The sequence below is a fragment of the Camelus ferus genome, chromosome 9 (assembly GCF_009834535.1).
Source record: "Camelus ferus isolate YT-003-E chromosome 9, BCGSAC_Cfer_1.0, whole genome shotgun sequence".
Lineage (NCBI taxonomy): Eukaryota > Metazoa > Chordata > Mammalia > Artiodactyla > Camelidae > Camelus > Camelus ferus.
Window position 1 is genome coordinate 48,309,802 of NC_045704.1, and position 15,758 is coordinate 48,325,559.

Below are 15,758 nucleotides of genomic sequence, written 5' to 3' on the forward strand. Positions count from 1 at the left end.
AGAACTTGAAGACATGGGAACGGTTAGTTTCATACACTCTTATTTATTTCCAGCAAGTGAGGTATAATTGAATGGAATTTCCATCTTTTCAGTTTTTTTAACCAAATATTCTGCTAATAACACTAAGAACAGTTATATGCCAGGTATTGTGCAAAGTGAAGTACTTTACAAATATTATCTAATTTAATCCTCATAATAAACGTATGAGGTGTATGTGGTTATTGGCTTCCAAGATGGCTCCCAGTGATCCTAATTTCCTGGTATTTATGTCCTTGTGTGGCCTTTCTCACATTGAATAGGACTGATCTGTGTGCCTAACAGATCTTGCATAAACGATGGTGTGTGACTTCTGGGCCACAAAGGACATTGCAGCTTCTCCCCGGCCTCTTGGACTGCTTGCTCTGGAAGTTGCCAGTCATCATGCCATGCGGACATTCATGTAGCCCTGTTGAGAGGCCCATGGGAGAGGAACTGAGGCCTCCCACCAACAGCCAGGAGCAACTTGCTAGCTGTGTGACTGGGCCATCTTGGAAGTGGATTTTCTAGCCCTAGACAGGCCTTCAGATGATTGCAACCCTTTCTACCATCTTTGACTGTATCCTCGTCAGAGATCCCCAAGCTAGGTTCTCCTGAGTTATCTGAGATTACATTCTTCCTCTTTTTTTCTAAAAGAAGATACTGTTTCATACATACTGAACACTTGTTTAGCTAGACTGTTACGTGGAAACACTAGGAGCTGGAGGTTGACATTTAAATTAAGGAACAAGAGGTAAATAGTTATTCTGAGAAATGTTTTTGTCTAGTGAAAATTCTCTTTTAATGAATGCAATTTAATATTCAGTTCAATTCAACAAATATTAACTGAGCCCCTTTTATGTGCCAATCACACATGGTCCCTACCGGCAAGAAGCTACATTCTGCTTCTGCACATCAAAGGAGACCATAAGTAAACAAAATGACAACCTATGGAATGGGAGAAAATTTTTGTAAATGAAACCGACAAAGGCTTGATCTCCAGAATATATAGGCAGCTCATACGACTTAATAAGAAAAAAATAAACAACCCAATCCAAAAATGGGCAGAAGACCTAAACAAGCAATTCTCCAAGGAAGAAATACAAATGATCAATAGGCACATGAAAAAATGCTCAATATCACTAATTATCAGAGAAATACAAATCAAAACTATGATGAGGTATCACCTCACACCAGTCAGAATGCCCATCATTCAAAAATCCACAAATGACAAATGCTGGAGAGGCTGTGGAGAAAGGGGAACCCTCCTACACTGCTGGTGGGAATGCAGTTTGGTGCAGCCACTGTGGAAAACAGTATGGAGATTCCTCAAAAGACTAGGAATAGACTTACCATATGACCCAGGAATCCCACTCCTGGGCTTGTATCCAGAAGGAAATCTACTTCAGGATGACACCTGCACCCCAATGTTCATAGCAGCACTCTTTACAATAGCCAAAACATGGAAACAGCCTAAATGTCCATCAACAGGTGACTGGATAAAGAAGCAGTGGTATATTTATACAATGGAATACTATTCAGCCATAAAAATGACAGCATAATGCCATTTGCAGCAACTGGATGCTCCTGGAGAATGTCATTCTAAGTGAAATAAGCCAGAAAGAGAAAGAAAGATATATGAGATCGCTTATATGTGGAATCTTAAAAAAAAAAAAAAAGGAACATAAATACAAAACAGAAACAGACTCAGATATAGACTGCAAACTTGTGGTTGCCAAGGGGGCGGGGGATGGGAAGGGATAGACTGGGATTTCAAAATTTCTAGATACTGACAGGCATATGCAGAATAGATAAACAAGATTATACTGTATAGCACAGGGAAATATATACAAGATCTTGTGGTAGCTCACAGTGAAAAAAATGTGCCAATGAATATATGTATGTTCATGTATAACTGAAAAATTGTGCTCTACACTGGAATTTGACACAACATTTTAAAATGACTGTAACTCAATAAAAAAAGTTAAAAAAACCTTTTTTTTTCTGTACTATTTTAAATGCTGAAATGCTTGATTCCTAACAATATTGAGGTAGCTACCTGTTTTATAATATTTTACTAATATTATGACCAATAATAAGACTGCTATCCATTAGAGAGATATAGTCAAAAACTGTCTTTTAAGATCTGTTGGAATAATTGTTTTCTCTTTATGGTTATGGCACAAACTTGATATATGGCAAAGTTCATTTTTTTCAGTTTTCAACTTCTAAGAATTAATTTTTTCAAATGTTTTAAAATATATTTTTAGCAACTTTACTGAGATATAATTCACATTCAGTTCACCATATAATTCACCCATTTAAAGTGTATGTTCAATCCAACAGTTTTTAGTATATTCACAAACAGTCAATTTTTTAAATATATCTTTTTACCGAAGTATATAGTCAGTTTACAATGTTGTATCAATTTCTGGTGTACAGCATAATGCTTCAGTCATACATGAACATATTCTTTTTCACCATAAGTTACTACAAGATATTCAATATATTTTCCTCTGCTATACAGTAAGAGTTTGTTGTTTATTTATTTTGTATATATTAGTTAGTATCTGCAAATCAGGAACTCCCAGTTTATCCCTTCCCACCTTCTTCCCCTCCTTGTAACCATGAGTTTGTTTTCTATGTCTGGGTCTGTTTCTGTTTTATAAATAAGTTTGTCTTTTTTTTTTTTTAGATTCCACATATAAATGATATATGATATTTTTCTGGTTTGATAAATTTCTTTTGTATTAGCTTGGTTTCTTTTTGGTTTTTGTGACTCTATTGTATGCTTTTGATTTGTGGTTACCCTGTTTTCCAAGTATGTTAACTCATTACTGTATCTTTTTGCTTTAGTCTTGTAGTCATGTAGGCTCAAACACATCCTAAAAAGAATAAAGGAAAAAAAAAAAAGAAAAAAAAGGGAGAGAAATCTATATTTTCTTACTCCCCTCTCCTACCTTTTATGATTTTGATGTCCTTTTAAAGTTTTTTCACATCATCATGTTTATTCTCTTGCAACTCATTGCATTTTTCGCATTTCCAATTATGGTTTTCTCATTTCTATATTTTCCTGCTTCTTTTCTATTTAGAGTAGATCTTTCAATATTTCTTTTAGGATAGGTGTAGTATTGCTGAATTCTTTTAGTTTTTGCTTGTCTGTGAAATTCTTTATCTCTCCTTCTACTTTAAAGGATAATCTTGCTGGATAGAGTATCATAGGTTGCAGCTTTTTCTCATTGAGGACTTTGAATAAATCTTGCCACTCACTTCTGACCAGCAGTGTTTGTGTAGAGAAGTCAGCTGAAAGCCTTATGGGGATTCCCTTGTAACTAACTCCTTGTTTTTCTTTTGCTGTCTTTAGAATCATTTCTTTATCATTAACTTTGGCTATCTTAATTATAATATGTATTGGTGTAGGTCTGTTTGGGTTCTTCTTGTTTGGGACCCTCTGTGCTTCCTGTACTTGGATAGCTGTTTCCTTCTTTAGGTTTGGAAAGTTTTCAGTCATGATTTCTTCAAATACCTTTTCAATTCTCTTTTTCTTTTCCTTCTGGGACCCCTATTATGTGTAGGTTGTTATGCTGTATATTTTCCCATAGGTCCCTTTTATTGCTTTCATTGGTTTTTACTTGCTTTTCTGTCTGCTGTTCTGACTGGGTGACTTCTGGTATCCTGTCTTCTAAGTCACTTATTCATTCCTCTACATTATCTGTCTGCTGTTGTCTGCCTTTAGCTTGGCTCTTATCTCAGCCATTGAGTTTTCTGTTTTTAATTAACTCCTCTTTATAGTTTCTATTTCCTTTTTATAGTATTCTCTCTCTATTCATAGTCTCTCTTATTTCCTTCAGTGCTTTTATCTCCACCCTTTTTGAAGTCATAATCTGGTAGACTGTTGAGGTCTATCTCATTGTTCATTCTTTCAGGGGACTTCTCTTGTTCTTTTAATTGGGAGTGGTTCCTCTGCTTCTTCATTTTACTTACATTTCTCTGGCTGTATGGATTTAGGAGTATCGGTTATCTATTGCGGTCTTGAAGGGCTGTTTTATATTTTGTTTGTTTGTTTTTATTTAAAGTGGGAGCATTTCTGTGTAGACTGTGTGTGTCTAATAGCTTTGCTGCAAGGGCTGGTCTTAGAATGGATGGTTGCCACATCTTTCTTCCATATGTGTTGGCTGTTATCCCTTTTATTGGGGGAGTGGTTGGTGTTGTGGTGATCAGAGCCTGCCCTGATTGTTGTTGTTGAGCAGGACCTCCTTTTTTGTTCTGTGGTTGTCACAGCCTTGACAGGGGCCAAGTCTGCTTCCCTTTTGCTGGAATAGAGGATTCTAGACCCGTTTCTGAGCTGTGGTGTGTGGTAGGCAGGATTGGAGTGCTTCAGATGGGAAGAAGAGTTGCTGAGTATACCTCCGCAGGAGATGTCCACTGGGAAGTGCCCTTTGTGGTGTTGTCACATATTATGTGGACTTAAAAAGTACTCTTTGTTGATGTTGCCTTTGTCCCCACCTTAGCTGTGGGAATGTCGGCCACCTATTCTGGTGTCCCACAGGTTCTGGGCCCCAGGAACTACTAGTGTAGATCCACCAATGTCAGGCGCTAGGACCTGCTATAGTGAGCGTGCAGTCACACACCTGAATCTGCGGTGCACCACAGGGTGAGCGCAGACCCCAGACCCCTCTCTGTGTACAGTACGATATGCCAATCTGTTGTAAATGACCATGCTCGCCCCCACTGTGTGCCAGAACTCTGCTCACTGCCTATTTGTCCCAGAGGTACAGGTCCACAAAGGGTCCAGAGAGAGCTCTCTGCCTGGAGCTGTAAACAAATCTCTGTCCCACCTATGAAGTTGCAGGGCTGCTGAGTATGGATTAAGCTTTTAGCCCTGCCTCTGCGCAGTAGAGGCCCACCTCTCTTCTCATGAGAACACATCAACAATGGAGCCAAGTAGAGATGGGCTATGGTGCGGCTGTGTTGTGCCCCTCCCCACCATGCACACCAGCAGTGGTTCTTTTTTATGGGGATCCCAAGCAGTTCTGTTCCACACACACCCCCAGCCAGAGCTCACACCACCCTCCAGTCCCCTGAGGCTGCAGTGGGCCCCGGCCCTCTCCCCGGGCTTCTCACCAATCTCCAGCAGCCAGTCCCAGCTTGTTCTTGCTGATTGAGATCGCAGGGACCCTCTGTGCAAGTTTATCTTAGTTCTGTCTGCCAAGCAGCTGCCACTTCCTCCTCTGAGCGTCAGAAGCTCTGCTTCTGTCCTTACTGACCTCCTGGTTGGAGAAGGGGTGTCTGAGCACCTTCAGCCTTTCTTCCTTTGCCAGTCCTTTCCTGCAGGACCAGTCCCGCACTGATTTTTTTCTTTTTTCTTTCTTTTTTCTTTCTTTTTTCTTTTTTTTCTCTTACTGGATTTTGTGAGAATCCTCCTGTATTTCGAAGTGAGACATACTCTGCCAGAGTTCAGTAGGTGCTCTGTGTGATTCAGTGGGTTTGTAGATAGAATTCTTGGTGTATTTGTGGAAGAAAGCGAGCTGTGAGTCTATCTACTCTGCCATCCGGCACCTCTGTCCAATTTTAAAAACATTTTCATCATCTGAAAAAGAAATCCCATACCTTTTAGTTTTCACCCCACCCCCTCTGCATTCCTTCATTCCTCCTAGCCCTAAGCAACCACTGGACACTTCATGTGAATGGACTCATACAATATGTGTTTTTTTGTGACTGGCTTATTTTACTTAACAAAATGTTTTTCAAGTTTTTTCATGTCTCTTTGATCCTAGGGGATACTTCAGTCTCATCCCAGGTTTTGGGATTCTCACAAAGGTGTCTTGTCTATGGACAATTGCTGATTGGTCTTTTTGTGCAGAAAACTGAGGTTGACAACTACCTACTTCACCATGTTTATCACCTCATACTTCCTATATTATTTTATATTGTAAAAATTATATGTATTGTATATAATTTATTGTTTGTCTTTCTATATTTAGTATGTCTTCTTTGCTTTTTCTAAAATTTCTTTTAGTATTTTGGAAGGTTTATCTTCATATTCAGCAATTCTGTTTGTATAAAAACCCTTTATAGTGCCTATATTTTTATCTATTGCTGTATAACAAATTATCCCCAAATTAATAGTTTAAAACAATGAATATCTGTTTTCTCAGTTTCTGTAGGTTAGGAATCTATGTAAGGCTTAGCTGGTACCTCCTACTTAGGGTCTATCATGCATCTCCAGTCAAGCTGTTGGCCCAGACTACAGTCATTTCAAGGCTCAACTGGGGCTGGCAACTCTGCCTTCATTCACATGGTTGTTGGCAGGCCTCAGAAGATCCACTGCCAAGCTCACTCATGTCATTGCTGGCAGGCCTTCGTTCCCCACCACATGAGCCTCTCTCTAGGTTTCCTGAGTGTCCCTACAATGTGGCAACTGATCCGAGAGAGAGCCAGACAGTGCCCAAGATGGAACCAAGTCTCTTTATAGCTAACCTCAGTGGTGACATCCATCATTTGTGCTGTATTATATTTGTTAGAATACCTAAGTACAGCTCATACTCAAGAGGAGAGGATTATATAAACACATGAATGGTTGGAAACAGATATCATTGACTGCTACCATGAGGGCTGTCCGCCATTTCCCCTTAATCTTCCTTTATTCCGTCTGGTTAAACAGTTTGACACCTACCTAACACACAGTTGTTAATAATCTTATTCCACTTTTCAGCCTTCTTTCTTTTTTATTTCTTTTCATGTAAAATTTCATTCTTTCTACTTTTTTGGAAAATATAACATTTAAGTTCTGTTTTTCCCTCATGTCCTCAATTTCATTTTAATCTTAGCTCTGTAATTAAATATATGAAATGCTCATCCACAGTATTTTTGCTGAAGTTCCCCAGTTACATTTTGGTTGGATGAAGCCCGTCCTCTAGTATATTCTTCAGGAAGGGAATATGTTTATAATATTCTCTGGGCTTTTGCATGTTCAAAACTCCTTTTCTGCAGCATTGATGATTAAAGGAGAGCTTGGCTGTTTATAAAATCTTGGCTCATGCTTTTTAAAGTTTTTAGAAAATGTTGCTCTTCTGTTTTCCCATTTCATAGGTTGCTTTTAGAAAGTCCAATGGCATCTAAATCTTTTGCCCTTGTACATTAACTCAACTTTTCCTTGGCGGCTACTAGGAGTTTTAAAAATCCTTTAAGTCTAATAGTTCTTCTAAGATATGACTCAGAGTTGATCGTTTTGGGTCACTTTTCTTGGATACCTACTGGTCCCTCTTGATTATGTTTTTTTTTTTCTGGAAAATTTTCTTAGATTATAATTTTAAATATTAGTTCCCCTCCAGTACTTTATTTTTCTTCTTTATGTGCTCTAATTATAGCATGTTAGAACTTCTTTGTCTTCCATTTCAGTCATTTTTTTTCTGTGATCTTTTTTCCTTTTTTAAAATCTCATATTGATTTCTTTGGGTGTTTTACTGCTTCATTTCAGTGTACCTTATTCATTTTCATTCAGATCTATTTTCCTTTATGCACAGGTTTCCCTTCCATTTTGGTCTGGCGGTACCTTACCATCCTGTGAATTTCTCATGATTTTAAAGTTTTTTATTTAGCATTGTTTCAAGTGTTTTTATTTTTTTGTACAGGGTTGGACAACCTTGCCTGCTATTACTTAAAATAGAAATCCCTACTTAGTCATAAATGGACCCCCATAGTTGCAAGTGTCCTGCTAGAAGTATAAGAAAGATATGCAAAGGGGAAGTGACATATTTCTTTGATTTAGAGGGATTAGGCTGCTGTTAAATGCCTTATTTATGACTATCAACTTCAAAAATTTTTCAGAAACTTTTCCCCCATATCATCTCATGCTGCATTTTTCAATTCTCTGCCCAGCTGTGAAGGCCTGAAGCCTTATATTTACTCTGTTTGAAGGGTGTCATCAGAGACAATCGTCAAATAAGCAACGATGAAGTGTATTTATTGAGCAGTTTTTATTTGTTTATCTGGGGAGGCTAAAAGTGCCAAGATGTAGGAACATCTTGTGTTTTGAAGTCTTCCATGAGCTTAGTCCAAAATCACTTGGTTTGTCTAAAACGGGTCCTAGACTTTGGGATAAGGCTAAATCTAGACTGGCTAATGGAATAGATTCCTTTAGTTAAGGCATTTGTTTCAAGCATTTGATGTATTTTTGAAGATCAGTATTTTCTAAACCTTCTTGTATTTGAAAAAGCTTTTTAAAAAGTAACCTGTATTCAGGAATTAACTGTATTTGTTCTAATATTTTTTTTTCACTCTTAGGTTAACAAAGGAAATAACTAAAAATGACAACTAGAAGACTTGGGGAGTCCACGGGGGCTGTTCAGATGGGGTTAGTAAGAATGCTTAAAGGATTCCAAAGCAAGATTTTGCCACCCCTGAATCCAAAGGTGGTTACAGAAGAAGAAGTAAATAGAATGGTAATGTATCAGAGAATTTCAGAGTAAAATACTTACTGCAGTCTTTTCAGGAGAATGACAGTTGCTACTTGGCATTCTCAGAATATCAAACAAAGAATTATTGGCTGATAATATCAATTTAGTTAACATAGTAGCTTGCTGCAGAGCAAATGCACCTTTTAAAGCCTGAGAAGCTTTTGCAGTCACATATGTCAAAGTAGAGGCTTGAATTGCTTGAGTTAAGTTGAAATAAGACTATGCAAGCAAATTATTAAGGTTTTCTAAATATTAGCTTGAACCCTAAGATACTATCATTTATGCAGTTCAAAAACAGTCAAGTATGAGAATTTCATAGGTGTAACATAAATAATCAATTCTCTGTTGATTGGCAAGAGTTATCTTTGTATAATTGTAGAGCATAGAGCATTAAAATAATGACTATATCATATCTAGGGGAAATGTGTGATTTTAGAATATCCTGTAAGATAGAAAATATTAATATTTTTAATGAATTATTCTGATTTGGTGAGAATTGAATTATAAACTACTTGCTGTAGAAAATATCAATAACAATTTAGAGTGTTAAAGTGTATTCACTGCATTTTAAAAACTAGTCTCTAGTTATGTGCGAATTAGAAAAATAAAATCTATCATCATTTTCTTTTGTGGTGTTATTGTTTCATATTTAAAGTAATCCATACTTTTTGCTTTTAAGAGCTTGTTATTTTTAACTTAAATCACAACACAGCTGATACCTATTAACATTTTAGTATTCTAATCTGTGTTCCAATCCAAAAGACCAATCTTAAAAAAACCAAGTTGGAAGCTATATTAGAAATATGCCTTCATTTAAATGGGCTCAATCCCAGAAATTAATTTTGTAGGGAATCCGAACAGCATTGATTTTAACCCAAGGCAGAATGAATCAGCTAAATTATATACCCCTGAATGTTTTAAAAAGTCTTGGCACATACTGAAGCATTATGTTGCTGCCAATTATCTCGGTCTCTTTGCATATAAAGTAGTGAACATTCCAGAACATCCATAACATTGCAGAATTAATAGTGATTGGTCTTCAGTAAGCCTTTGCTAGGTTATTTCAATGATTTTATTTAATTGATAGGTTACATTTTTTTCCTTCATAACATTAGAAAGTGTTAAAGCGTTTTACATTCTTAAATTTGAGTATGTGGATATGACTGGCTGCTGGATCTGATAGTTGGCTTAGAGCTCTTTGAAAACGAGGTCTACATGCACTCTTGTGATTTCTGAAAACTTCAAACTCATTCCTAAGCAGTGTAAACACACTTCCCTAATCCTTTACATTTTATAAGATTTCCCTTTAACCTGATATAACATGATAAACACCTAAAAGCTTTACTTGCACATTGTAACTAGAAGTAAATAGAAGTATTGCAAACTCCTTAGCTCTGAAGCCTATGAGTGATTTTAGAAACCTAGAGTTTTGTGCTCTTCTGAGCATAAATGTTAAGCTCTTTGGACATGTTCTCATGCTATTTCTTGACCCCCTTCTCCCCCACCCCAAGTTCTTTTGTGTGAATCCTTCAAAATCATAAGGAAACAGCAACCACATGTCATTTCAAATTATGGTGCAGAGAGCTCAGAAGTGCATAGGTACTTTGTTTGTATTATTTAGTTATTTTAAATATTTTATAAGGGAACTTAGTGGAATTCCAGAATTATCCTGAAAGCTGCAAACACAAATTATTCATTACTGGCACTTATGAAAACACTTTTTCAGTATTTCCATTCATGAATCCTTGGCTGCTGTTGTTTTAAATTCTAGCTGACACCCTCGGAGTTCCTGAAGGAAATGACCCTCACCACAGAGCAGAGACTGGCTAATACACATATGATGTGCCGACCACGGATCATTGAACTTCTAGATATGGGGGAAACAACACATCAGAAGGTAGCTGCTCTCTCTCATACTTATGTATAAAGTAGGCCCTGGAATAATGTAAATATTTTAGAACAACTGGAACTAAGCAATACTTATTAATTCTGGGCTTACTAATCCCTTATTGGATTTCTTTTATACATTCTTTTTCTACTTCTGTTGATCTTTTTAGCTATAACTTGATATGAAAAGAATTACAGAGTACAAATAACTTTTGACTAGTCTCATTTCTTCCTTAGCTACTTCTGGACACTATTGTTTAAAGATAAGAAGTAATTCTAAGAATTAGCCCAGCCTGATTAGGTTGTCTTCCTAATACAAGAAATTCTTCCTTACCTGAGCTGTCCATCACTAGAAAGGAAGAAGGAGGAATTGTTCATCAAAATAGGCATGTTTGTTTTGGCTCATTTCCAATAACACATATATCCTTTTAGTTTCTAAAGAATAGCTATTTTGATATGCTTCTGTATTCTAACATAAAGCATATATTTCAGGAGTTAGGGGCATATGATTACAAAATAAGGTCTTTTTTCCCTACTTTTTAATTAATTTCTTGTATTACGTGCTTCACTTTTTATGCACATATTATCGTTGAAGGTTTCCCAGCTATTCCTGAGGGTTTCTCAGAGTGATTTTCCACATGAGAAATGAGTCCCCCAGGCTCTTTTGCTGTTCATGCCACACCATTGCCTCCCCTTTCTAAGATATGCATAATATTTGCTCTTCTTCTGAGCACTGCTAGCCTGCGTTATTAATTGTTTCTGCTCTTCCCCATAACCACCTTCTAACTTTGAGGGCAAGGAACAAACACAGCTTTTCGCAAAGCTAATTTGTCCTAATTAAAGGCTGTTTGCTCCTTTCCCAGAATATAACTAAGGCCAGACCATGTGTTCTGTTCTGTGTGTACTGCTTGTGTGTGTGTTTTGAGAGTTTTGACTCTTGCTGTGCAGGATGAGGAAATTCATATACCACATCTCCTCTCACCTATTTCTTCTCTTAACTCAGTTGGTTAATTGTACTTTATTTTCCGGAGTTTCATTTGTCTCTTATTTGGGTAAGAGTCTTCCTCTTCTGATTTCCCCAAGAAGAGTGTATGGAAACTATATTTCTTTGATTTTATATGTTTAACAGTATTTGCCTGCTGCCTTTATAAGTAAACTGCAGATTTGTTTAATATAAAATGCCTGAGTCACACATTTTCCCCACATGAGCTTTGTAGGCATTTTCTTCACTACTTTCTGGCTTTAAATGACAGCATGCAGAAGTATGAAGCCAGATTTATTTTCCCAACTCGAGATGCTTTTATCTTTTATCCTGTATGCCCGAAGATTGCTTATTCTTATTTGATGTCCAGTAATTTTATTAGGATGTGACTAAATTTTTCCTGAGATACTACTACACCACCCTTATTATATTTCTAGAAAGTTTTTTTTTGAATTATCAGATGTTCATGCCATTTTTGCTTCTTTTCTTTAGAAATATAATTTGTGAACATGTTGGATCTTCTTTGTGCTTCTACATCTTATATATCATCTCTAATCCATTTTTAACTTTCTGTTCATTGTCATTTCATTGTAATTACATTCATCAGCTATCCTCTGTATCCCTTATTTTGAGTTGTGTCTGTGTGTGTGTGTGTGTGTGTGTGTGTGTGTGTGTGTTTGTGTTTCTCTAATTCATTCTTAACGGGGAAGTGTATAACTCAAGTGGTAGAGCGCATGCTCAGCACTCAAGAGGTCCTGGGTTCAATCCCCAGTACCTCCTCCAAGAAGAAACCTAATTACCTCCCCTCAGAAAACAAACAATACAAACAATTCATTCTTAAGCTTGACCAGTTCATCACACTTTGGGTTGCTCACAGCATTTTACATTAGTTACTGTCTTTTTTTTTTTTTTTTTTTGGTAGCTTTTTGTTTACTTATGTCTCAGATATCACCTTTGGCTTTCTTCACACTTCACTGGTTGTTTTTTGGGGGGGACCTTTCTCCTCTTCCTGAGCACTAAACATTGGAGCTCCCCAATACCTGGTCTTTGGCTTTCTTTTCTGAATTCACTTCTTAGATGATACATTCTAGGAATGAGGCTTTAAATTTCACCTTTTTCATGATTATTTTTATAATTATCTCTCCTGCTGTGGGCTAGCCCCTGAACTCTGGAATGTATGTTCAGTTCAATGTATGATTGGTAGCTCAGACTTAAAATTTTTAAGATTGAATTTTTGCATTACATTTCTTCCCTAAAGGTGTATTCTTTCCTCTTTTGTCTTTCCTCCCTCCAACTTATAATACCCCCACTTATCTATTTTCTCAGGCCAAAGACCTTGGAGTTATTGCTGATGCCTCTGTTTTTCCCATGTCTTCTGTGAAATCCAGCTACAACTGTACTTGCACAAATATCTTTAATCAAACGACTTCTCACCACCTCCACCACCATCCCAGTTCAACCCACCATCATCTTAGACTATTGAAATAGCCTCCCTGTTTGCATCTCATCACCCAAATATCAATTCTCCACCAAGAAGTAAGAGTGGTTTTATAAAATGTAAATCAGAACCTGTTGCTCCCATGTTTAAAACTACCTAGTAGCCTCTGATCATCCTTATAGTTATAAGGTCCTGCATCATCTGACCCTGCCCTTCTCATAGATTTTCCCCCTCCACTTCTCCCCAGCTCATTCTCCTCTAACTATGCTCCCCTCTAGCTGCTCTTCACACACTCAAAGATAATTCCCACCCAAGGGCCTTTTTGCTTGTTATTCCTTCTAACTGGAATGCTATTCTCTCAGACCTTTGCATGACTTGCTTCAGATCTCTGCATAGATGTCATTTCCTCAGAGAGGCCATCCCATGACTACCCATCAGAAAGATTCCTTGAGATACCCATTCCCTCCGTCTCCTTGTCTGGCTTTAGTTTTCCTCATAGCCTTATTACTACCCCACCTCATATTATGTATTTCTTTTTTTTTTTTAATCCGTTTCCCCAAGAATTTCAGCTTCATAAGACAGAGGCTTTGTTGGCATTTTTCACTACTGCATGCTCAAGGAATGGAAAATATTGGAAACTCAATTAGTATTTACTGAATGAAAACATGAATTTTTCATCTCTTTTGATTGCTTAATCTTCCCTGCATTCTTGAATATTTGCTTTGTGCTCTCTGATTTTTTCCATTATGTTCTTTGAGTTTTTTATGGTAAAATGGTGTAGTTAAGATTTTCATTGCTTCATGGCAATGCTTTTCTGGTGAATATTTGCCGTTTTCTTTGCTTCTTCTTCTTCTTTTTTTTTCTTGAGTGTTTTTGTATAGATCTTGTCTTGACTTGTCATTATGATTATTATTACCACTCATCTTTGAAAGAAAGAAGGGAATTCTTCTTGGAATTGCTGTTTGTAAGTAGTTAATGTTGAGGCCAGGATGGTTAGTGTCTCAGACCAGCTGGAATTCTCTATGATGCTAAATGCAGCTTTTTATGAAAGAAGATGGTATATGTATGTTTATTTGGAAGGGAAATGAGAGGAAGGGAGGAAGTGATTGAGTTGTGTTGGCTTTTTCTTCTCCCTAGAGTTCTGACTGTAGGAATTCTTATGATTCATTCTAGCCTGCCTAAATGATGTCTGCTTCCCATAAATATGCATATTTGTGTGTTTTCCACGCAATTGTCAGTGGTTCAGTGTAGATCTTCTTTAATTTCTCTCAATAATGTTTTGTAGTTTTTCCAGATAAAGGTCTTACACATCTTTCTTTGGATTTATTCCTGTGTATTTTATGTCTTGGGATGCTATTTTAAATGGTATTATCTATAAATTTCACTTTCTAAATGTTCATCGATAGCATATAGAAATATAATTAATTTTTTATGTTGACCTTGTATTCAGTGACTTTTGATAAGTCACTTATTCTAATTTATCTACAGATTATTTTGAATTTTCTAAATAATTTTTTTCTTCTCAGGAAAATGACAATTTTGTTTCTTCTTGATGAAAATTTCTAATGTTAAAACAATCTTAAATTTCTGAGATAAACTCAACTTGGTCATAATGTAGTATCTTTTTTATATATTGTAGGTTTCAGTTTGCTAATGTTTTGTTCCTTTTCTGCTTTGGAGCTATGGTTCATGCATAAGTTTGACCTATAATTTTCCTGTCTCCTACTGTCCTTCTCAGGTATATGAAAGCTATGCTAACAACATCATCACTTGAGTTGGGACATATTTAATTTTTTGTTTTTCTCTCCTTTGAGGAAGTTTCTATAATATTTCAGTTGAGTTGCTAGAATTTGCTAGTAGAGGTACTTGGGCAGCATTTTCTCTATGAAAGGCTTTTGCTTTACAGATTCAATTTCTCTAATCATTAAAGAACACTTCATATTTTCTATTTCTTACTGTGCTAGTTTTGATAATTTGTATTTTTCTAGGAATTTGTACTTTTAATCTAAATTTTCACATCTATTATCTTTTTACTTAGTTTGGGTTCTGTAGTAATGCTCCTTTTTTCATTCTTTATAATTGGCTCTTTAAACCTTCTGTCTTGTTATCTTGATCAGGCTCACTAGGTATTTTATTATTTTTATTAGTTTTTAGAGACTCAACTTTTGGATTTGTTGATTCTATGGTATAGTTACTTCATATTTCATTACTTTCTAGTATTGTTTTTGTTATGTCATTTTTTTCATTTGTTTGGGTTTTAATTTGTTTTTTATGTTTGCCATTGTTCTTCTAAATTATGGAAATGGGTACTTACATCTTCAGTTTCCAAATTGTGTGCCAAGGTGCCAAGTTCATGCAACCATGAACTCACAGGGCATCATGGGATAGTCTAAATTTTTAAGGAATACATGGCAATACTCCAAACCTGTTGGATACTACATAAGCTACTAGCTTGAGAAAATGCTATTTCAACATTAGGTCATACTATCTTGTTAGCCCCTCAGGGCCTCCAAGCAGGTTATTTATTGGTACAGCCTTTTCTCTTATTCTCACAGGGGAATTGGTTCAAATTATCTTATTCACCATTACTGGAAACAGAAGATTTGAGTTGGTGTTCTAATTAGCCTATTTTTTTAAACTGAGGACCAAAACTACATTCATTAAAGAAGTTAATGACAATAATCTTACTAATTGTAACAGTGTTTTTATTACTTACCCCTTTTTGAGTGTTTCCTATGTTCTTAGTATTAATATTCATAAGTTGATGTAGTATTTTCTTTTCTTCCCTAGTCATTTCTGCCACTGTGTGACTATAAGATTAATTTATTCTTTCAACTTCAGTTTCCAGGAATTGATCTAGATCAGGCATTATTCCAGCCCTTCCCATCAGAAATAGTATTTCAGAACTACACTCCCTGTGAAGTCTATGAAGTTCCACTGGTGCTGAGGAACAATGACACAGTGAGTATGTTTGCTG

The 15,758-nt window shown here is 36.4% G+C and overlaps 1 protein-coding gene across 1 annotated transcript in view; it reads left to right on the forward strand.

Moving 5' to 3' along the window:
- The window catches only part of HYDIN (HYDIN axonemal central pair apparatus protein), a 373,932-nt gene that overhangs the window by 67,876 nt on the left and 290,298 nt on the right, over nt 1-15,758 (forward strand). The window contains exons 4-6 of the mRNA XM_032486698.1: nt 8,302-8,459; nt 10,246-10,371; nt 15,623-15,742. Coding sequence (XP_032342589.1) covers nt 8,325-8,459; nt 10,246-10,371; nt 15,623-15,742 — 381 coding nt within the window. The 5' untranslated portion in view covers nt 8,302-8,324. The remainder of the gene's footprint in view (nt 1-8,301; nt 8,460-10,245; nt 10,372-15,622; nt 15,743-15,758) is intronic.